Here is a 23,266-nt window from a genome sequence, read left to right on the forward strand (position 1 = left end):
GAAGAAACTCAACCCCTCGTTGGTGGGTGGCGCACGCGCCCCGAATTTTAAGGGAAAACTGTTTTGATTGCAAAAATTGTGACACGGAGCCAACATGATAAACTAATACACTATCGATCGGAGAAAGGAATATGGAAATAAAACACGAGAATCATGAAAGAATCGTACCAAAGCGGTCTCTCTACAGTTTCTTCACACCGTCTGGCCGCTCACTGGGCAAACAGAAAGAACTCCGGTTTGTTAGCACACGCGTTCACCTACTCTCCAAACCAGCCAGTTTTAGATGTAAACATGAAACGTGCGTTAGCAGGTTGGCACAATTAGGGAATGTTTATTGAGATTATATTCATATAATTGTACCGGACACATGAATGTTAAATACAAAACAAGTAGAAAATCGGTGGCTACCGTTTCACCAATCCTGATAGTTGCAGTGGTTCTGGGGTCACAAAGCTCATCACTAACGTTTTATTATGTCTATCACCAATGGGGATACGAGAATTTGATTGAATGGCGAACTACAACTAAATGGGCTGGAAGTCGGGCTTCCACAATACTTTTTCGCCGATCGGGACGCCGATACGAGTATCGGCAATGCGGGAAATGCACCATCATAGCTGTTCGACGGGTGTTGAGTCACGCGGATCATCCTCTACGCGAGAGGGTTGGGGGTGTCGTAGTCATATACGTCCATGATGTCTTCCACTATGTCCCAGAGTGCATCACGTGTTAAATCAGGACAGAAAACCTGCAACAGAAAAGCCCCGTCACAACCGCTTATCTACGAACAACGGTGATCGCTTCAAACTCACGTTGAACCAATGGTCCTTCCCTTCGGCTTCCTCCGTTAGCGGCACTTGAACGCCGTACACTTGAAACGCTAGCGCCAAACTGCAGACCGCGATGTGCGCCGGATTGTAGTCCAGTACTTTGTCGCTGTGGTGGAAATCGTGCAGGAAGGCGGCCGCGGCCCTGGCGACGGGCATGTCGTACCAGCTATCACCACCGAACAAATCTTGCAGCGATTTCATGTAGTGCACCAGGAACTTGTGCGGATGCACGACCGTCATATCGAACTTGAGCATCCGACCGACGAAAAGTTCGCCCTGGACAATCGAGTCCCACATCGCCCAGTACTCGTCGCACAGATCCAACGGCTGTGCTCCCGGATTCATGGTGCAGTGGGCCACGTTGATGATGTCACGTTTGCGCACCTTATCGTCCTTAGCCTTGGCTGCCAAGTACAAGCACGTGCACGCAATCATCTGCAGACGATTATTAATGGAAGATCAGTCAATCATTCAACCGAACTTATATGGTGCAGAGGGCCAATTATATGGTGCAATCTATCCTACGATCTACACAGACACCTGGCAAATGGAATGTTTACATCTAAAAATGTTTAAAGTTTGTCTTTCAGCTAGGAAACAAAATTTAAAAGCATTTCGATAAGGTTACGGGATTGTTGACCTAATACTCACGTATGGATCGTACTCCGGGTCGCTGGTTGCGCGGAAAAATCGATGATACAAAACTGCGGCCGTGGCAGAGGTCAGCGGTTTCATAACCAGCTTTTGAGCGCACTCGAGCAGGAATCGTACGGGCAGAGCCTTACCCTTCTGCGTCCTGCGGGGAAGGGAATAGTACGCATTAATAACGTGACATTGCCGTGACGAAACAGCCCACGGCTGTGATGCGTGCGTTTCTCACTTGTAATCCACCGGAGCCATACGTTGCGACGCAGAAAGCACTTCCTTCCGATGGGGCGTTAGCAGGATTATGCTTTCGTGCATCATTTTTGCGCCGGGAACAGAGCAACGATATTCAAGACGAACGGAACGTGGCGATTTTTACCTGGCGAGTAGAGGAAAAAAAGAAGAGATCGAAACAAGCATCCGGACAAGCAGCAAAGGTGATCGTGATCGAGCAAAAGCAAATCTCACGAGACGAAAACGTGGTTATTAGATCATCAAGCTATCGAAAACTGCTTTTCAATGTTATTCGACCGGTTTTTTATTCTATTGCCACATACGCAGAAAATTCGCGGAGGGGATTCACGTCGGGAATAGAAAGTTCCATCCGCGAGGACGCCTGTTTCACGGAACATTCGAGGCTAAACTTTTTGCAAGGAATTAATACTTACTTTGTGGTTTATTGGTGATCGGCAGTATCGGCGGAATCTGCCCGGTGGACACAAACACGGAAAACACTGAATTTCTGGAGTAGAACCGGAATGTACAAAGGATTTTGTTAATTTGCCCCTAACCTAAAACACGAAACGTCAAATAATTTTTTTTTTAGCTTCTCTGGTTGGTTTTATGATTTCGACCGATTTTTGAACCTAACTTTGAAACTGCGAACTTGAACCTGACACCCGAGTCAACCTACGAAAATCCCGAATAAATCCGAATCCAACCTACGAAAATCCCGAACACGAAATGCGCTCAGAAAAGACATCCCCACTCTTGAAGTTCGATGCGCGGGCTTATTTCAACCACATACGTCTGTAATAACAAATTGCAGCATTCAAGGCGTTTTTTCCACACTTTTGGAACGATTTCAACCCATAAAATATTAGTGTTAACAGATTTTTGTCAACGTTCACGATTCCTTATTACATCTACTCTTCTTCAAACCAGAAAAGTTTTACTATTTACTTTCATAAAACTGGAAAATCGAAGCTACCTTTTGCAAGCGTCAAAATCGGTTGCCAAAGCGCTGTTTGCTATGCATTCCGCAGTGCTCATTTGAATGAAATCCTTGCCTTAAATTTTCAAAAACCATGCTCGATCGCTTGCCGCCAACGGTTGAGAAAGCTGATTGTTTACACACAAAAATCATATGACGCCCGAAAGGTCATCGCAGACAAATAGTACCGCAAATGGGCGAGAGGAGCAAATGGCATTCGGACCGCAGTGCGCAGGATTCGCGCGCGTGCTCCAGATTTTCCGCCCCACGATTGACAGAAGTCTCGGAATCGACGAGAGTGAAACTGTGGCTATACTGCAAGTGTGCGGTAAACAAAAGTTATACAACTTATTCTAATAGAAAGCCGAGCAAATTAGTTGTACTGACATAGTTCAACCGCCGTACGTAATGTGGTTCGTTTAGCTCGGACATACGCTACAACGTGCAAACATACAACACGTTTGAGTAAACACTACATTCGCCCTATGATGAATTATTAACATTCGGCCGGAAGCATCGTGGTGTAATCTGTTGGTTGTACTTCGTACAGTGTTTTGCATTGCGCATTAGTGTTACGTGATGCATGTCACACGAGAGGACATGATGACCTCCAGCTAAAAAAAAGCAGCCAAAAATACAGTGTACGTGGGTACGGCGCCTTTCGAGCACTGTAGAACGTCCAGGAACTGAACGCTATGCTAATCGCGCGTGTGTAAATTATTCGTCGCCATTATGCGATGCGCTTCCGATCTGTCCGTCATCATCGCAACCTCGGTCTCGGCGGAGAGAGTGTCGCCCGCCAATGCCGCCTACCGTTACGGAACGGATTAACTTACCAGTCGCCGAACCACGAGAGTCACTTTGGGGCCGTACTTAATCCTCTCCTAGCCAGAGACGTTTCTGCTCCGTTGGCGTCATCTCGGAGCCGAGAATGCCGCCGACGTTCTAGTTACGGTGCGAGAGGACGTATCCCAAACGGGCCGGGAGATTTCAAACAAGGGGAAAATAAATTTAGTCCGTCGGTACAGCTTGACCGGTCCGCTTCGCAGGAGTTAATTTTTCGTTTCAGTTGCCCATTCGTTTTTTTGTTTCCATTCGCCACCGTTTCCAAATTCGATCGCTCCGAGTTACGCTACGAAATTGTGTTTTTACGCGAAATTCCCCATTTTGAATCTCGAAATCGACTCAAGCTGTGTTGTGGCTTGGTTTTCCGGCCGCGCAGTTCAGGGGTTAGTTTAGTTTTCTTTTTCAGCGTGCTCGCCAGCGCCAGTGATCGGACGGTCCGGTCGATCGGTTTGATCTTCGACGTGATTATCAGGCTGAAAGATTGATGCGCCAGTTGACGAACGGCGCACGGTGGACGCGCGGCAGCGCAAAGTACGAAAATAGAAAATTTTCTGCATTTCTGCAAACCGAACCGACAAAACAAAACCACAAACCGAAAAACCGTTCGGGTGACGTGACGGTGTGGACTGGTGAATAATTGGAGAAAATTTGCCACCAACGCGCGGATAACGCGCGGCGACGGTGACGTCGGCGCGCCGCGGCGTTGGGCACAGTGTATAGCAGTTATCGGGAAGATGGCCGAAAAACCACATGCATAAAATATTCCGCCTATAAATAGGTGCTCGCCGTCCAAAAATACGGTCGCCCATCCGCACCGCGCGCCCGTGGCGTGACGGTGACCGCCGACCGAGGGGCGCGGGGGGACGGGCGCCGGAGACACCGATACAAGGTGCGGGATTAATCGACCGCGCGGCCATTTTGGCGGCCACGGCCTGCCTTTGGCGGAGTGAAGCAAAAGTTTGGCGAAAACGTTTTGTTAAAGTGCGAGCATAATTTCACCTCCGTGATCCTTCGTCGCGGTGCTGAATGAAAGTATAATCCGTGCCGGCACGACTCCCTGAGATCATAATCAGTTTTATTCTATTTTTGTCAACGTTTAGCAGTGCGTTTGCCGTGATTGAAGATCAAAGTGCACGATCGGCCTGTGTGTGGTCATTACCGCGGTGTGATTTCAGTTAATTCCTCCAAATTAAACCCGGCAGCCGGTCTGGTGGAAGCCCGGAATAGGGGGCACCGATGTGCAGTGTTATGTAACCGTTCGGTCCGTAAACATTCAACCCTAGATCTCCATTCTGGTGGTCGGGAGAAAGTGTAGCAGCGCAGCCCCGTGAAGATCTCGGACGAGAATAGCGTGAGTGACGAGTGAGTTCAGCGGCGTGTCGCGTCATCACGCGGTTCGAGCCGGCATTGAGTGAGTCGGGATCACCACTAGCAACAGCAGCAGCAGCAGAAGCAGTAACCCGACGGGTGACATTCAGGATGGCCACGGCCAGCGGCCACCGGTTGGAGCCGACCAGGAGCGGGATGGGGCCGCGGAAAACCATGATCATTATGGTGACGGTCGTCGGCTGCGTCGCTATTTTGTGGCCCAAGGTTTTCTACCCCATGATGATGGGCAACGGGCAGAACAAGAATGTCATCAAAGACCACCGTGGCGCCGGTAAGACCTCTGCGCTCTGCGCCTTGTTTTCTTATTTACGCCCATCTCCCGTCCGACGATCGCCGTTCAAGATGGACGATTCGGGGTTCGATCAAAGCAATTTGTAGGGCTTAAAACAAAACAAACCAATTGAGATCATGCGCAGGAATTCGAACGAAGCTATGGCAGGCATTTTTCAAGTTAACGGCGTCGTAACGGTGCAATTCAGCCCAAAAGGGTTCAATTACGCACCGAAAGTGATCGCTTTCGACGCGTTTCGTAACGTCAGCACTTTATAGCAGGGTCAGCACGTGTTGCCTGACACGTGACATAAGAGAACCTTCCATCGGCGTTCCGATGATCCCAACAGCGAACCAATTCAATCTTCCAATTCCGCTGCACACACACACACAGGTTGCTGCGGCGTCGTGTTGGACCAGGAAACGTTCGCGAATGCATCGATCAACGTTGCGGAGCAGGAGCAGCAGCAGCAGAATCTGTTCCGCAAGCGGAACTATGCTCCGTTCGTCGAGATTGACAGTAGGTTCCGGTTGCTGTTCATATTGTGTGTGTGTGTGTTTGGAGGGCCGTTCCAGGAGTAACACTACTAACCAAGTTTGGCAGTTTCGTGTGCCTTGTGTGTCCTTGCATAACACCTTGTGCTGCCCCGAGGGGCTTGTAATACACGCTCCACGCAGTCGACACAGTTCGCTGACGCCGGTGGGCCGGGATCGGGTTCTACCGCAGCCCAAATGGCCGTGTAATTGAAGCTTTAGCATCCCCCCAGCCCGCTCGATGTATACCGCATGCCTTTCTCACCATTGCCGACGTTCCGTTCACACGCAGGTATACGACAGGAACGACCTCCTCATCTCCGACCGGAGGCGGGGATGCACCCAGCGATGCGCGAACGGGGCCGTGCCATTCCGCACGCCGGCGCCGCCAGCGGGGAACGTCCGCATACCGCACCCAGGATCGTGGAGGGCAGAGTGAGTATGACTTTCGGCCTCCCCGCAATCTTTCGGAATTCTTCCGATTCCCCACAGCACCGAACGCATTCTCGGACGAGGATGTGTAGCATGAGGCACCGGAGCAGAGTGTTGCACTCACGAGCATCGGGCACGATCCTCACCGTCACGGTTCTGGTCTAACAGCATTACTTCGGGTCCCGCTTCCAACACTCAAACAATCTGTTTCAAATTAAGGCCACATTAAATCGTTTCAATATGATCACCGAAATTAGGTGTACCGCCCGTGCTGCTGAGTCCATATTTCGGCCGCAACACCCAAACGGTGTTGTTGTCGGCGAGGATCTATTTTTACCATCAAAATGTCATTGAAGCAATTAGCCATTATGCTGAGCGAACGAATGGTAACCCGTTTGGCAGAGCCGCCAACAGGTGGTGTGGTCGCCGACAGGAACACAATTATGCGCCTCCTTTTTTCTGACATTTCTCTGACACTTTACGCACGCTCGAGTCTCGAGAGCGGGCGAGAGAAAGTAACTGGAACTGGTCTGCCAACCGAACCGTTACACCGCAACCGTTAATCAGTTTGGGGTGGGTTTCCTTTTGCGCCGGCCACCGGAATCGGTGATACGTGAGAAGGCGTCTCATCTCAGTCGGCGTTCTATAAATACCCGAGGGCCGCGGATCATAGTTCGCTACCGACACTTGACTGTGACCTTCAGCATTGTGTCTGTGGCCTAAATCATCCTCTAGGCCGACGAGGCCGCTGCAACCAGCGGACTTATGCAACGTTCTTCAACTCATCAAGAAGACTCAACCGCTCAAATGAACGAGTCCTAATTGGTTCGACTGTTGCCCAAGCACTCGATGCTAATCGCAATTAATGCCTGTCCCCCGTCGGCTATCGGTTAGCATACTTTCGACGGCCCGATAGTTGATGGAACTTACGATATGCATCATTCAATATTTGACGAGCCGTCCAATTAAAATGAAAATCGTAACTCTTACCTCGCTCGCACTGTAACGGTGCGTGAAATGAACCTGTTCCATATTCATTATCCGCCACCGGCCACACACACGGTTGGTGTGAACGAAATGGAGGAAATTGACAGACACACTCACGGTCGCTGCACGGTGCATTATTGGCCGCCCAGTTTCCGTGATAAGATCACCGCCCCGTGAACCTGCCCCGCCCCGAGAGTCTGCCCAGAGTTGGTCGGTGAAAAATTACCAAAATTTCACTCACCCATCATCCGATTTCGCTTTCCGCGGGCACACTGTGCGGGAAAACTTTTCGTTGGCCCGTTCGCCCGGGCGTTCGTTCACCTTTTTTACGGTGCGCCGCGCCCCGCGAGTTCAAAGCCGCCCGCGGGAAAATAGGTTAGAGCGGCCACGACGTCGTCGACGTGATTATTAGTTTTACGCCACTACGCCTGGAACTACGTAGAGGACCATTATGGAGCGAAAGGCTTGCAAAATTACGCTGCACTGCCAACCCGGCGGGGGCCTTAGGGATGGCCGACTACGTCGCCCGGTGATGGGCCGATGATGTGAAACCGGTGCACCGGACGTGTCGGACGTGTCGGACGTGTCGGACGTGTCGGACGTACCGAGATGGATTTGAAAGCCACCGAAACCAAAGACCCGAAAATTAAAACGAGAGTAAATTGGATTTCTTTTAGCTTCGAATAAAATTTGCTGGACACGCTCGTCACGACGGGGCTAACGGTGGCGATGGTCCGATCGAATGAAATCCTAGCCATCGGGCAAGATATCCACGGGTAATGGCAGTTAAAGTAATAAAAGTTTACGATCATTAAAACATACTTGATTGCTAATGCCACAAGACCCCGCAAGGCGAATCGTCAGATCGTGATCGATTTCGCTGCTGGCGATCGATAGATGAAAGTCAAGGTATATGGTGCTACTACCCAAACTATAAATGATCGTACGAAACTAAACTATTTGATTGCAATAGACGTGAGTCTTTGCGCCATTGTCCACAAGATCTGTCATACGATTTTTCCGGTCCAGCCAGAAGATAGCATCCTGCTGGAAGGTTTTGGGATCTTCTTGAGATCCATCCAATCCCACTAGCCGCAAGTCGCATTCAATTGCGCATTACATTGCCCATCCAAGCCATTCCAACGTTCGGCCTCGGAGCTCCAGATAAATTCCCCAACTCCCAAATGGGCTGCCAAAACGGCACGTTCGGCCGTAAATTCGGCCGCCCCGGGCCCGTTGCGAAAATGAGACCGTACCGGAGTTGTCGGAAATAAATCGCCCCCTGTCCGGCCGCCCGCCCCGCCCGCGCGAACTGTTATTAATATTTTCAACTTATCTCGGCGGCTCCATGGCGCAGCTACCGTGGCAGCCGTTCGCGGCACTTCCGACCGGCACCAGATGGCTCCAATCACGGCCCTGGCCGGTGGTGGTGGTGTTAGTGACTCTCCCTTAGCCACCACGCAGTTGCGGGGTGGTTCTCTTTTTCCGAATGCACTTTTCCGCCCGACCGATCGGCTCGGCACACGCACACCGCCGAAAGCCTCCGAGTGGCCGAATAAGCGAACCCACCGCAACACACCCGGAAAACCTCAATCTCTCAATCGTGCGCGATCTTTTCCCGGCGACGGTACACGCGCGTTGATCGTCGAGAGCTGAAGCCGAGTTGTGAAGAAAGTTGGAATTGGGTGAAACTGTGCGGTGAAAATCGATCCGGGAGTCGAGTAGAGTTCGATTGCTGGGCTCATCAAATCCTCCGTCCCCGACGGAAACAGTAAGTGGTCCCGTACCGTTGATGGGTAGAATACACCACCTCCGTGTGACGATTATCGATCGCGCCTGGCCTGGCAGCAGCCCAGCAATAAGCCCGCCCGTAATGATGGCTCACGCGATCCACGTGTTTCGTTTAATCGCACCGCATGTTCACAGGCCGAGTTGTTGGCGATAAGGCGCCGAGTGTTAGCAGATTGTAAACGATCGGTTGAACAAACCGATTGAATGTCGCGCGCTTAAGACGAGCTCTCGAGTGCGGGGTGCGGTGATTCGGTGCCGCATTTGCTACAAACTAGCCGGCGGGCGAGTTCGAGTGGCCGTGCGATTGATTGCTCACCTTCATTACCGTCAGGCTTATCAGCGGGGCCTAACCCGTATCCACGTATCGGAAGGGACGCTATCCGTTGCGAGAACTTTGCGCACGGCAAACAGTGGGGTAATAAGGAAAAGAAATCCCCGTGACTGGACAGCGGACACTGAGATTCCTTTTCCACCCGGTTTTGGAACCCCGGCCTCGGCTGGAACTTTTTTGTGCTTGATCGCAACGCTTGATTCGCTTCGTTCCGTCGATCAGCAATGAGAATGGGTTAAGCAGAAACAGGAAATCGGGGCGGGAAAATGAGAAAAACCCACACCGTGCGATGGCTGTGAGCTTTTTTTTGTTGGCCGCAAGAAAACCGCAAACTCCCGGGTGTCTTGAGGCCCGGCCCTGGCCCCCGTTCCCGATCTGCAGACGCCGACTGCCAATAATTGCAAATCCGTTTCCCGTTCTTCTTTTCTTCCCCTTCTCTCTCTCTCTATCTCTCTCTTTGTCCCGTTGCAGCCCGGTCCCATACCTGGTATGCGTCCACCTTTGGGAGCTGGATCACACCAAGCGACAAAGTCCGCCAACTCCATGGGTTTCATAATGCCTCTCTATACCATCGGTATAGTTTCATTCTTCATCTACACCATCATGAAAGTAAGCACAGCTCGATCTTTCTGCCCCTCGGCCACTTCCCTGATTGTCTGATCTTCCGCTCTCTCGCTCTCCCTGTGCAGTTAATATTCAAAAAGTCACCGGCCACACCGTACGCCGAGATTAAGCCGGATCCGGCGTTCCGCAACGAGGTGTTCACCACGGAGCAGTACATCAAGCGACCGGACGATGGTACGACGAAGCTCGGTAAGTGGCATCCACTCTACTGCCCCCCACGTCCACTACTCGTCCATCTGCACTCTGGCGTACCCTCTCTCTGGATCGCTCTCTCGATATCTCCCTCAAAACTCGTACCCGAATCAGTCAGTAGAAAACTCTCGCTCCGTCCATGATGCTCCACGTCGCCCATCGGCGAAGATCGGTGGAGCATGCCGAGACGACCGGCTGCTCTACCGTGTGCCCACTCATCCTCATGTCGCGCCACACCATGTCACTCTGTAAGGCTTACTCTCGAGCCCCAAGTGGCCCTCCGGTCACCCCAGCAGCTTCATCCCCGCTAAGATCGCACGCGTCAGCGTGGCTCAGATCTCAGTAGTAACCGCTCGCCAGTAACCGCCACCGCCATGCCCGCGATCTTCTCTCCACAAAACTGTAACAACCGTGCCGTGTACTTACACACCATTCTCTGTCTGTTAACCTTCCCACATGCCAAAAGCCTGGAAAGATCATAGAGCAAGTAAGCACATAGCCGTAGTGTCAATCCGTATTCTAGAGGGTCTGTAGTACTCACACCTCACACACAGCCCGGGGTCTAGCACATCAAGCCGTGGGAATGTGGTTTTGATTTCTTTCAGTTCAAGTAGCGTCCCGGTCAGTAATCCCCCGCGGTTGATCCTCGCGCGAGCGTAGGTCCCCGAGTTCTGTTGAGTGCTGTGCATTGGCAGGATTATCTCCAAATGTGTCTCCCTTCACCTAGCTCTAGCGATGGCGTGGCTTGTGTTTTGGCTTTAAGTTTGAACCCCAGGGTTGATCAGCCCCAGTTCCCGAGTGCACGGCGGGTTCCAGTCGGTTGGGTTCACGCAATGCGGCCGTCGTAAACGATTCCCACAACTCCCGCCCCAAAACTCCGCACAGACCTTTCGAAAAACGCTGAACTAATTAAAGATTCCTAATTGCGCACCAACCGAGTCAGTCAGTTTATTATTTCAGTTCAGCACACGATCGCAAGGTCGTTGATGACACCGGTCTCACCGGTGGCCCCAAACGACCTCTAGCTTGTCCCACGTCCCAAGTGGTCCGTGCGTGCAATCGGTGCAATATTTTTATACGGGCGCTTTCCGGCCACGACCTCTCGCTGCCGTGTGTTCCGTGAAAGGAGACCTGTCCTCCGGTCGAACGAGCAACCAGCAACCCGTGCCTGTATTTTGCGGGCACGCGCCCCTCGCAATTACCGTAGAAAGTCCCGTCCGTCCGTGGTGTTGCGCTTGATTGCTTCCGTGGATTTTCGGCTTAACTGAGACCGACCGATCCGACCGACGGCGGCCGACTGTGGTTTGTAGAGTTTGTGACGCACCTGAGCTACCCCCTTGTGTTCCGTATTCTTTCGTTTCGTTTCGTTTCGTTTTTCCGTTTGTTGTTTTGGGTTGTTTTGTGTTTGCTATTTTTCTTTACCCCTATCTACTTCTAGGCCAACAACCGCATGCAACCGGCCCGGTCACGAACGGTGAGCTGGTTGCATCGGTGGCTTCGTCTGCCAGTGGCGACGAAGCTGCCCCGGTAGATCATGTCTCTGTGCCTGTGTCAGAGCTATCGATCGCCCACGAGCCCCTGTCGGAACCTGCTGCTGCTGATAGTGGTGCATCTGAACCATGTGCGGCCGCCGTGGCCGAGAAGCCCGAGGAGCCGGAGCAGAGCGTAGAGGCTGCGTTGTACGAACCGCCACACGATCCCACTACCGCGAAGGTAGTCGATGGAATCGTCGTGCAGAAGTTCGTCCCGCTCGAGGAAGCGTGCTCAGGAGATGCTCCCGAACCCGAAGCTGTCCCTCCAATTGCCACGGTGCCGGTTGAAGTCGCAATCGAAGAGATGGTTGTAGTACAGCGACTGCAAACTATGGCTACACCACCCGTGCAGCAAGACATCGTGGAGGAGGCGTCCGAAATGCCCGAATCTAAACCAATCGATGCTGTCCCTGAGTCAACCGGAATGCCCGAAGAAGTAAAAGGAACTGATGAGCCCGATCATGCCCCACATGTTACCCTGGAAGCCGCCGTTATTCCTCAAGAACCTGTTGTTGAACCGACCACTGGTAGCGATGTGTCGGAAGTTGGCCAAGAAGCTACACCCGAACCAACTGCCGAGCCGATCCGTGCTGAGGAGCCTGTGAAAGAGGCTGCCGTCTTGGAGATCGCAACTAGTGACGAAGCAGAAGCGGTGATCGATTCGCACGAAGTCACCGAAGAACTTGAACCCAATGTTATCGCCGACGAAGAAAGTGTCCCGGCATCGAAAGAAGAAGACGACCCAGTGCCCACCGACGAACCGAAACACGCAGAAGTTGAACAGAACGAAACGACGGAGACGTCCTCTCCGAAAGACAATGTTCCTGATTCGGAAGAGCTCCTTGTCACCGTTGCCGTGGCAGAGGAACAGAAGCTGGAAACTGTTGGCAGCGCCACGGAGGAGCGCAACGAAGGATCAGAGCATACTGACCCGGCCCTGGTGTTGGATACGGAAACATCGATCCGCGTCAATGAGACGGTCGAAGACATTACGCACGCGGCCGAGCAGTTGGTTTGCGAGGTCCTCGAGCAAGCGGAATGTCTGGCCAAGCAGCAGGAAGAGGAAGACCAATTTCCAGACCTGCTGCCGGCCTACGACCCGGCCACACAGAAACTGGTCGATGGGCTGGTGATTGATCGATTCGACGCGGAAGCTGTGAAGCAGCTGGAAAGCGGAAGTCCATCCCAATCCCTCGATCCCAGCGTGGCCAGCGAGCTGGAAGACGATGGCCCCGAAGGGGATTCCATCAGCGAAGACACGTCGCTCAGTGTGGCGTCCGTGATCGAGCAGTCCTCAGCCTTACCGGAAGCGCTGATCACGACCGAACTGGTCGCGACCGACCGGACGTCCAGTGAGCCCGTCTTCGTCGATGGAAACGATCCCACGCTCACGGTGGAAACGGAGACCGTGCTGGAAGTGGAGGCGGACGAACCGGCCGCGGAACCGGAACCCGAAACTTCTCGCAACCGGAAGAGCGTCTCCATCGAGGAAGTGCATGATGATGCGGCCATTGTCGATCAGGCCGAGGGAAGGGTGATCGAGGAGCACATCATCATACCGGTGCGTATCGAGAAGGTTGCCGGTGGCGCAACCACGTCCATCACGGAGGTGGCGGCCGATGAGCCGTTTGTAGAATCACCGCCAACCGCTAGCACGCTGCCTAGTCCGCTTGCCGGGCTGGACGCGATCGACGAAAAGCAAGAGCAAGCTCCCGAGCCGGATCACGCCACGAAAGAGGCGCTGGTCGAGCGCACGCTAAACGAGGCCGCCGCCGTTGTGAACGAAATCGAGTCCATCGTGGACCACATCATCACCGAGAAGCTCATTCAGAGTGGCGCCGAGCCGCCCAGATTGGCCGCTTCCGCCGCGCTGGTAGTCGAAGCGTTCGAGTCCAAGTCCGCCAGTGTGCCAAGCATGGTCCCCAGTAGCACTAGTAGCAACCTGCAGGACACACGGGTCACCACTAACGGGCTTACTAATCCGAGTGACGTGCCGATTGTTGGCGTTACTAATCCACCGCCGGTGGTTTCCCCGCTGGCCCCGACTCACGAATCATCCTCGCTCACAACATCCACACGATCGGACGCATTTCCCGCCACACTCACAGCAGCCGCCAGCCCCACACCTCAGGTTCCCCCCGAACCGCACGCTGCCAGTTCCAGTGAGACACACAGTATCACTCTCGTCGCAGATACGCATCCCGACCGGGCCAACGACCGCAACTCGGCGGGGACCGGCAGCGCTAGCAACGGGCATCTAGGGCCCCAGGACGAGCACCGATCCACCGACGCACCGATGGCGACGGCAGCGGCGACCACACCAATTGGCCAAGTACCGACCAGTGTCAGCAGCGTGACTAATCCCAAGTTTCTCACCTTGACTCTAGCTAACTATAGCACTAGCAACAGTAGTGGTAACAATAGCAATCGCTCGTCCTCCGCGGTGCCTAACCTCGCGCAGCCAGCGGCGGCCCTGTCGGTTGGCGGTGCCGACAGTACCGACCAGCTGATGGAGCTCGAGCTGCTGCGCAAGAAGTTGGACGAAACGGAACGGGCCATGACTAAAATTATCGCCAATATGGGCACCATCCCGAAGGGCCAGGTTAGCTGATTTTCGTTTCCTTTCTTGCTCCCTAGCTCCCCTAGAACAGTTCCGGTTTTGTTGTGTACGTTTTGTGTTTCTTCTGACATTTTAATATTCTATTATATTTTCTCTTCATTACGTGGGGCTCATTGCGCTTTGATTTTATCACTGGCCTCAGTCACTTCCGGTTCCGCAGTGACCTCTGGCTCCTCAGTCACTTCCGGTTCCTCAGTTTCCTCGGGCGCCTCAGTGACCTCGGGTTCCTCAGTAACTTCCGGCTCGGCAGTCACCTCAGGTTCCTCAGTAACTTCGGGTTCCGCGGTCACTTCGGGTTCCTCAGTGACTTCTGGTTCATCGGTCGCCTCTGGCTCCTCGGTTTCTGCCTGTTCGGGGTCGGTTTCCTCAACTCTTCCCGGTTCACTTGCGGTGCCATCCGATCTCTTTTCCGTGGGGCCACCTGCAGTGCCGTCCACAATTACTTCCAAACGCTTGCTTGCCACACCCTGAGCCACAGCTGAGACCAAAAAGTATCCTCGGTCCTTGTAATGTCCATCGGCGGGTAGTGCACTCGCGTCGTCGAACACACCCGACGCAACCACTAGGAACAGACAGAGTACAGAGGCCCGGCACTTTGCCATCGGAGCGGCGTTGTTGTTCTGGCGACGTCCGACTGAAAACTGATCCACGGCGAAGGAGGCAAACTGGCACCAACCGGCGGCACTGGAACAGAAATCCCCTTCGGGGTTTGCCGCCTTATCTCCGCTATCGCCAATCGCGGTCCATCTGTTAATCGAGTACTTCTGCAAGGATTAGTCGGTACCGTTCAAGTGCTCCGCTATCGTCCAATTAAGCCCAGGTTTCCCTGTGAACGTGACCCTGACGTTGATTCACGCAGGCGTCCCCAGGGACATACCGATTAGCTCTCTAGCCCTCAAATCAACGCTTCTCGCGTCCGGGACGCGTTTTGGGCCGACGGTTAGCGATGAAGGGGCCATATTTGATAGATAGTTTGCGATCACCTCGATCCTCGCCGGGATCAACCCGGGGCGCCTCCTTGACCGGTTTTGTTTTCAGCAATCATTGCACTAATTTCGTGCGTGCCCCTCCGTCACACCACACCACTTTTGACCACCTTTTTCTTTGCTGTTGTGTTTCGTTTTCGCGTACGCTCCTGACCGCCGTGTGTTTGAAACGCTTGGGCGCCAATTTCTTTGTTTTTTTTTTCTGCGATCATCCCCAACAACCCATCATCGCACAGACAGAGCCAGACAGAGTTAACTTTCACCCTGCGCTGCGCCTTACTAATCGATATCGAACTGTGTCTTTCATTTCTCTCCCTCACGATCCGGCTCCCGGAAAATCGAACCCAAAATGATTCCCTCACACTCATGAAACACTCACGCAATGCGAAATGCTACAACAAACACACGGAACGACACAACTTTCCAACAACCCCCCCATTTTAAATGTGCCCAAATACTCGCGCGCGCCGCCACGCGGATGGCCCCTCCGTGTGTCGATCGCAAAATCTGTCTGTCCTTCGCCAAATCTTTATTAACAGTCGTCACGGCTATTCAAGGTCTAATTACCGCGGCAGACGAACAGTTGCTGAAGATAGATAACATTAAGAAACAAGCGATGAGCAACTTAAGCAAGGTTAGAACACACTACCGTCAACTTTTACCTCTGTTTCTGTGTTTTTCCCTTTTTGTCGCCATTATTAATAGGTTTTGTTTTGTTTCTCCCATTTACCCTTAAAACAAAACAGTTGATGTTGTTTGCGTTGTTCGAGTGAATCCCCCGCAACATCACGGCCCCCTTATTTACCGTCTCTCTGTCCTGTCCCGATAACCCCGCAACGATAGCCTCCTGGGTAGCTGGGCCGCCGGATCCGTCGAATCTGAAGGCAGTTCCGACCTAAGGGGCTGATCACAAATTTAAGCCCAGTGGTGTCCCAGTGCTCAGGAGACTCGCTGTTTGGGAGCCTTTTTTAATTTCCCAACTTTTGGTTTTAACACACGAAACACACGAAACCCTTAAAATATACACAAAATTCAACAACATTAAAGCCAAAGAGTGATTTGTCTTTTTGTTACCACTACTCAAGTGTTTTATCGTTTTCCTTCTTCCTCTTGTAACAAACATCGATCTGTGCGTGTTTTTCTTTCCTTCTTTTCTGTCTATCTATGAGTTTTTTCAAGCTAACTTCAATCTATCAATTGGGGACAAACCATTCCCCGTTAGCAGTTCTTTCCTTTTCAAACACTGTTCAACAACCTACAGACACACACATGCCTACGACTTCTTGTGTTTGTTTTCCCGTTTTTACTCTTTCTTCGCTAATGTTTCGCGTAAGAGTGTTTGGCTTCTGTTTCCTATTGCCTAATGTTTCCGCGGATTGCGCCAAGTACGATAGTAATGCGGGTTTCATATCTCACCTCACGCCGGAACTGTGAACGCCAATCAGGAAACAAACGCAACGTCGGACGAGGCTGACTCTTTGGCGAAGGAACCGTCGTCGACGGTGGACGAAACTTCTGCTGCGGCTGGCACCGAGGACACCGGTGATGAGACAGTGACAGCGGCCGCCAATGGACATGCAATCAAGCCGATCGAATCAAGCGACGCAACGGTGTCCGAGGCCGGGGCGCAAACACCCAAGGAAGCTACCGGTACACCGGAGAAGTTGGCCAAGAAGCGCGATCGTAGCACCGAACGGGGCACGGTTAAGGTGATGGCCATGGAAGTGACTGCTCAGCGCGAGAATGGCAAACGGTTGAGTCGACCAACGACGCCACTGCTCCCGATGGGACATCCGGAACCGGTAAGGGGCGGAAATGGACACTGTAAGGACGACTCGACTCCACAATGCTCTCTCTCTCTCTCGCAGGCTGCTGCCGCCGTGGCCGAAGCACACGAAACACGATCGATCGTGCTCGATGGACGGTTACCGCACGATTCGAAAATCCTGGTGGCCGACTCCGAGACCGCGGTCGAGAAACTGGATCCGGAAAACTCCGACGAAGAAGAAGATGCTCCGGTAAGTTGCGTAGCCGTGTCTGTGTGTGTGAAGAATGGAGGATCATCAACTTGCGGTTTCCGTAGGTGATATTGAGCGGCAAGATGACACTCTCGTTGATCAACATGGACTACATTGAAAAGGATGCAACCGGAACCGTGGCCGTCGGAGGTATGTCTGGGTCGAGCCACCTCCCTGGTATTCGCGGCTCATTCCTACATTTTGTTACGCATTTTTCTACAGAAATCGTGACGGAGCTCCACAAGCCCGAGCAGGAGGAAATTGCGACAGTCCCGACCAAAGGCGGCGATTAGATTTGTCTGCCTCGTGGCACACTATTGCCCGGTTCCGGTACCGTTTCGTTCGAGAAACACAAGTCTTATAAATACTACGTGTACTTTTCTATCGATAACAACGCAACGCAGGTCCAGCACTCGGTGTACTGCACACAATCGTAAAACAACAATAGGGCCTGAAGGAGTTTGCCAACCTAGACTTAGACCGCCAACTGGCGGTCCTTTTCGATTCGCACAGCCGAGAAGACTTTACTGATGCCAAAAGCAAACCACATTTCAATCGCATGCACCTACCTGTTTATTACTGCGACTGGATTGTTACGGCCAAACGGAGTGATAGGCAGGAGAGGAGACGCCCTCGGCCGTTTCGTTCTGTTTGTTTCACTTGCTTACTGATCATCTTCCAAATATCTCAAAAAACGAAGGTAGACACCTTAAACAACTCGGCACCCCAGTGACTCCCAATCCTCGTTGAGCCAGATAGGGTGAAGCAATATTATAGTCACTTATTTATTATTTTTATGTTTTCACGCCCGATCCGATCGGGTCTGGAAGCAGTAATGCATGTAATACTCGAAATAGTCAGTAGCACAGATTTGAGAGAAAAGCAATGCCGTTATTGGGAAAAATATATAAATATAATTTTATTTCACTTCCATAGGGCGAGCAGAGAAATTGGGCGAGCGCGTACAGTTCTGCGCGCGAAGGGATATAGCAATGAATTATGAATGTATGAATTTATCAAGATTCTAATAAAATCGTTTATCTTTATAAAGAACACCGGATGTGCGATTTTATCGAGCAAGGCGAAAGCAGGACATCATTTAGTAGTTTAATGCGTATCCTTCATTCGTTTTGATACATTCAAATTGGGAGACCTCGTATCGTATCGTAAGTATATCGCCTAAATGCAGACAACGCGCATAGCATCAGTTTAAATATCTTCAAATCCTCCTAACGGATACCTCGAACGTTCTTTCTGTAACGTATTTTTTATTTAACTGGGTGGCGGTGAAAAGAAGTTGAGTTGCTAAACATTTAAAAAATATGTGAAAAATGAGTACATCTTCTTTTTCAATTCAATTGAGGTTCTAATCAGCGAAATTTGGACGATTAAATGACATTTAGATTTAATCTCGTAGACTGGTGCGGCCATTAGTTGCCAAAGCTCAATTTTATCAGTGCGTAAACAAGTTTAGTTTAAGTTGAAAGCTTGATCAGCCAACCATTGAGAACATGTTCAATATGTTTTACATATTAATGTTGGTGAGCTGTAGTTTTGGCAGTTATTAAACTTGTTCTGAGTTGAACTAAAATTTCTTCAATGCTTCTTCTCTGCTGCCTGGTAAACGAGTAATTCGTTCTTCAGGTTCAATTTTGATTTTCTATTCATAAATGTGACACAGTTTCTAAAATATCTTTGCCCTACATGTTAAAAACTCTTCGATGGATTTTTAATAGGGTAGAAAAGATCTTTCGTGCTTAGGGGTGATTCGGACATTCGGATCATATTTTCTCATGCATTTCTAGTTTTGGTTCAAACGACACATTGTACTATATTGCTGGAAAAGTTTCCTAAAAAACGAAATTAAACATATTAACTATAGTTATTTAATGAAATCGTTTGCAAGCTGAAAGATGAATCAAACAAAAGGTTGCGTATTTAAATGAAGCTCTACGCACACTACTAAAGTAGCAAATGGGACACACCAAACCATCGGAGCCCGAATTCCGCCTACACCACTAATTTCCTATCAAATACAGTGATGTAAGCATCGTATGCAACAGCTCCTTGGTGGTCTCGAATCATTCTCGAATAGGGTTTGAAGTATTTTAATTAAAAGCGCTAAACTAAGTACATGATCAGTTTCGGAACTAGATTCCATCAATAAATGAATTACGTATGATACGATGCATTACCATTGGCTAGATGTCACCTATTTTTGAAACCCACTGTCGATCATACACGATAGCGTTCCAATTGATTCCCAACCATCGGCAATCCGGACACACGAATTTAGTTACCTGTTAAACTTCAACGGAAAGAGACGGATTTCTGATTCTCCGTGCGCCGCTGGATAATTACCGTTAACAAAGAAATTCCGGCTTTTGGTGGTATTCGTGTGATAACGCGTTGTATGTTCTACGGTCCGTCGCTTGCGCAAATTTGCCACCTACGATTTCGTGCTTCCAACAAGTGTTGGTGGTGGTTCGGGAACGGTTCTCGGGACAAATCCAGTGCCGGCGGGCCAAACTGGCGTGTCTTTAACGGTGTGTAATTTTGCGCAATGGCGCAACGCCTTCTGGACGTCACCGGGAGTGCTCAGCGGCCAAAATCCAAAAAACGTGTCCTGGAAATTTTGTCCGCAAATGCATCTACACCGTACGCGGCGACGGAGAGTGGCCAGAAGCGTTGTTTTCTGGACGTAACCTCGAGCGTGACGTCGTCACCGGCGGTGACGTCCTGCACGCCACACTCGTCGGGGTTCTTTTACACCTCCATGGTCCGCATTTCACGTGGCGTTCAAACGATTGTTCCACAGACAGCCAACCGCCAGTGTCAGGTGTCGGTGATACGGAAGATCCGGTCCACGGCGGCCACGCAAACCACACCGGCACGAGAAGACGAGGAGGATCCCGTAAGAGACGAAGTTGGTTGCCAAACGGATGATCCCGCGCCCTGCCAGGAAACTGGCTGTGGCCCGAGTCAACCACTGGTGAGCTCTTCGATGGATGGAGTCGCCTGCCAAACGGAACACTCTGCCCTGTCGGAAATGGCCTTTACGCTGGCCGACAGCCTTCAGACCAGGAGGGCTTCGGTGAACGATGAGGACGTCACGCAGCCATCGCTCAGTGACCCGGTCACGGTGTTTCTCGACGGTATAGCCCAGGAGTACGGCATCAAAACATCCACCGTCCGAAAGAAAAAGAAAAAGAGGAACAAAGAGAAAAACCATGCACTTAGCGAGGAAATGGTGGAGGCGATGCAGGAGCGGATCGTGAGCAAAGTGAGCAAAGAGCTTACGCAGAATCTCAATCGGACACTATCGCGGTTGTTCGCGCGACATCTGAGCGCGTATCGGCGCAAACTAGTGATCCATCGGAAACGGCAAATCCGCTGGATGGAGCAGCAAAGACGTCACCGAGCATCCGCCGGTTTGCGCAAGGTGATCGTCTGGCGCAAACCGTTACGACCGGAGGTCGACGAAAAAGCGGTCCAGTGCGAACCCGACGCGAATGGACCGAGAGTGGTGAATGTGGGGACGCAATGGATACGCCAGAAACCACAGCAAACCGGTGCCAAGCGGAAGGCCACGAAGGTGCCACCGGCCACCGATTCGAAGAAACCACCGGCAAAGGTAGTAGCCTCGAAGAATAGTAAGGCCAAAGTAGCAGCAAAGGCAGCACCCAGTAGCGCTACTAGCATTCAATCTACTACCATTCCCACAGGTTCACGGAATTGTCCCCCGGCATCGTCCGGTGCCGGCGTTGTTGATGATGGATGCGACGAAGCTACTTCCCGACGACAACCGATGCGACAAACCAAGCTATCCGGGTACGTCGAAAGACGAAACAGTAACGATGCTACCGTTGACCGTCGACCCCGACGGAAACAACAAGGAGAATGTGCCTCCGAACGATCAAAGTCAGTAGAGCCGGAGGATCGTGAGCCGCCCGCACCCAACACGAAAGCAAAGACCCAACAACGGAAAAAAGAACGCCACCGCCAGTCGCCGGAATTGTGTATCGATGAAACGCCATCCGAATTGTGTGAACCGTGCGAGCGGAAGCACTACCCGTACCGTAAGCCGGACTGCCACTATCCATCGCAGTGCTCCAAATCGACCGAAACGTCATTTTTAACCCCCTCGAGGCTGCGCGAACCACCACCGCACTATTGTGACCGCTCCGTTGGCGGGATTCCGAACTACTCGATGCTGCTCAGTCCGTTGGAGCAGCTGTACATCGATCGACAGTACAGTGGCCGCCCGCTGTCGAACCGTGATCATTTCGATCACTTTTTTCATCCACTCGACGCAGACAGTGTGCCGCCGACACCGACACCGACACCGCCACGACGGCCACCGAGCATGGTGTACGTGAACCGACCGGAACCACGTGTGCTCGTTCGGAACAAGCACAACCGGAGCACCAGCGTTCTGGCGCGAGACAAATCACCACCGACGGTGCGCTTCATTAGCAGCCAACAGTTGTACTCGCAGATTGGTCGGGCGGTCGAGAACGCACTCAACAACAAAACCCTCAATGCGCTGGCCACCATGTACGGGGAGCCGATTATCGAGACGTTCAACGCGATGGAGTCCGAATCGAACGAGGCACCACCGGTACCGGCCGCCAGTGGTGGAACCGTGGCGTCGAACGATGCCTGCAACTATCGTTCGCTGGAACCGGAGCCGTTTATTTGTAGCAGTGCCAAAGACAACCATCAGCAACCACCGGCTCCGTTCCACCCCGAGCGCTCGCCGAGTCTGTCCCCGATCGTCTACGAGGAAGAAAGTGGTGAGGAGAACCTGTAGCTCTCTCGATAAGGCTGTCGCGAGAGGCTGGGATACATTTTTGAACCATAGAAATGTTTATCCTCAAGCCACATTTGCCAGCCGTTCTATGTTTATTGCATTATATACTTTTAAGTGAACTTTCAAGAATTTGGGACGCGTGAAGGGTTGGCAAGAAGCAATTTTAAAACAGCTTAAAATTGCCGTCTATAGTTGACTTGTGCGTAACTGAATTCGGAGCCGGTTTCCTTTGACTATCAAATTGAGTGTTGTCTTGAAGATCTTTCTTATTTTCTCTCCAAGAGAATTAATTAAACCCTAGCAGTAGTTCCTCAGAACGTTTCATTTCCGTATCGATAAAATGTTTGAAATAAATACATTATCTTCTGTTTTAAACATTAACTATGTGAATGGCCTGTCGTAACGTTTAAAAAGAAAGTAATACTTTACCCATAATTAATCAGCAAAAGAGAGAGTGGCACCACGATTTGCAAAAACCGTTTTACCAAGTTCGAATCGGGCGACCCATGCGAAGGCCACAGTTGATTTGCTGACACAACATGCCGGCTTGCTTGCAAAACGTAGCGTGCAAGTTGCATACCAAGGCAAGAGATTGACCATTAAAAAATGAAGCGATCCTTCCAATGAAATTTCCTGCGAAAAATAACTAAAAGAAGTAATCTAAGAAGTAATGTATTATTATTATCTTAGAATTCCAGATAGTCTTCTTCTGGGTAGCTCAAGTTGTAAATATTTTGAATCACATCAAAAAGATTTAGTCGAAATGTGGACACCACCACGAGCGGTTTGGTTTTTGATCGGTCCGAAGTCGAGCGAGTTTTTTTGACAAGAAAAGACGGGAAGTCCTTTGTTACTGTGGCCTGGCCGTTTGGGCGTCTCTGCGCCGGTGCGAAAGAGACGGATATGCCGTGCTGTGTGCTTTTTTGGTTTTTAGAAAAGTTGGACGCTATAAAATTACACACTATACAAGTTTTTGTGTTTTATGCGTGATAGTTTGGATAAAGCTCCAAACGAATATTTGGAGAGCGCCGTGAGATTTCCCGCGTGACTTAGTGAACAAATAGCGATAGCAGTGGTTTTTTTTGTCATATTGGCGTTTCTTCCGGGCAGGCGCACCTGCCGCAAATCAGCACCGTGTTGATGGTCTAGCATAATTCTGTTTTTGTTTGATAGTGTGTAAACTCGGGGCCAAGTGAGGAAACAAATAAGTAGA

General features: G+C 51.2%; 3 protein-coding genes across 3 annotated transcripts; 2 read left to right on the top strand and 1 right to left on the bottom strand.

The window, feature by feature from the left end:
* Positions 1–303: 303 nt before the first annotated feature.
* Positions 304–2,274, bottom strand: LOC128278220 (cyclin-Q). Its single transcript, XM_053016896.1, has 5 exons — positions 2,144–2,274; positions 1,711–1,854; positions 1,482–1,626; positions 813–1,265; positions 304–748 (listed from the first exon to the last, which is right to left on the bottom strand). The coding sequence occupies exons 2-5, from the start codon at positions 1,794–1,796 to the stop codon at positions 653–655; spliced, it is 780 nt and encodes a 259-aa protein (XP_052872856.1). The 5' UTR covers positions 1,797–1,854; positions 2,144–2,274; the 3' UTR covers positions 304–652.
* A 1,442-nt stretch (positions 2,275–3,716) lies between these two features.
* LOC128278222 (mucin-5AC) lies at positions 3,717–18,281 on the top strand. The gene is made up of 12 exons (XM_053016901.1): positions 3,717–3,917; positions 4,635–5,194; positions 5,588–5,713; positions 6,020–6,162; positions 9,740–9,877; positions 9,958–10,081; positions 10,551–10,571; positions 11,523–14,218; positions 16,668–17,024; positions 17,091–17,240; positions 17,306–17,390; positions 17,463–18,281. The coding sequence occupies exons 2-12, from the start codon at positions 5,014–5,016 to the stop codon at positions 17,531–17,533; spliced, it is 4,092 nt and encodes a 1,363-aa protein (XP_052872861.1). The 5' UTR covers positions 3,717–3,917; positions 4,635–5,013; the 3' UTR covers positions 17,534–18,281.
* Positions 18,282–19,803: 1,522 nt separating this feature from the next.
* On the top strand, positions 19,804–22,053 carry LOC128267052 (uncharacterized). The gene has a single exon (XM_053003844.1). It carries the CDS (start codon positions 19,804–19,806, stop codon positions 22,051–22,053), a length of 2,250 nt encoding a protein of 749 aa, XP_052859804.1.
* Positions 22,054–23,266: the final 1,213 nt, after the last annotated feature.

Source organism: Anopheles cruzii, chromosome 2, assembly GCF_943734635.1.
Source record: "Anopheles cruzii chromosome 2, idAnoCruzAS_RS32_06, whole genome shotgun sequence".
Lineage (NCBI taxonomy): Eukaryota > Metazoa > Arthropoda > Insecta > Diptera > Culicidae > Anopheles > Anopheles cruzii.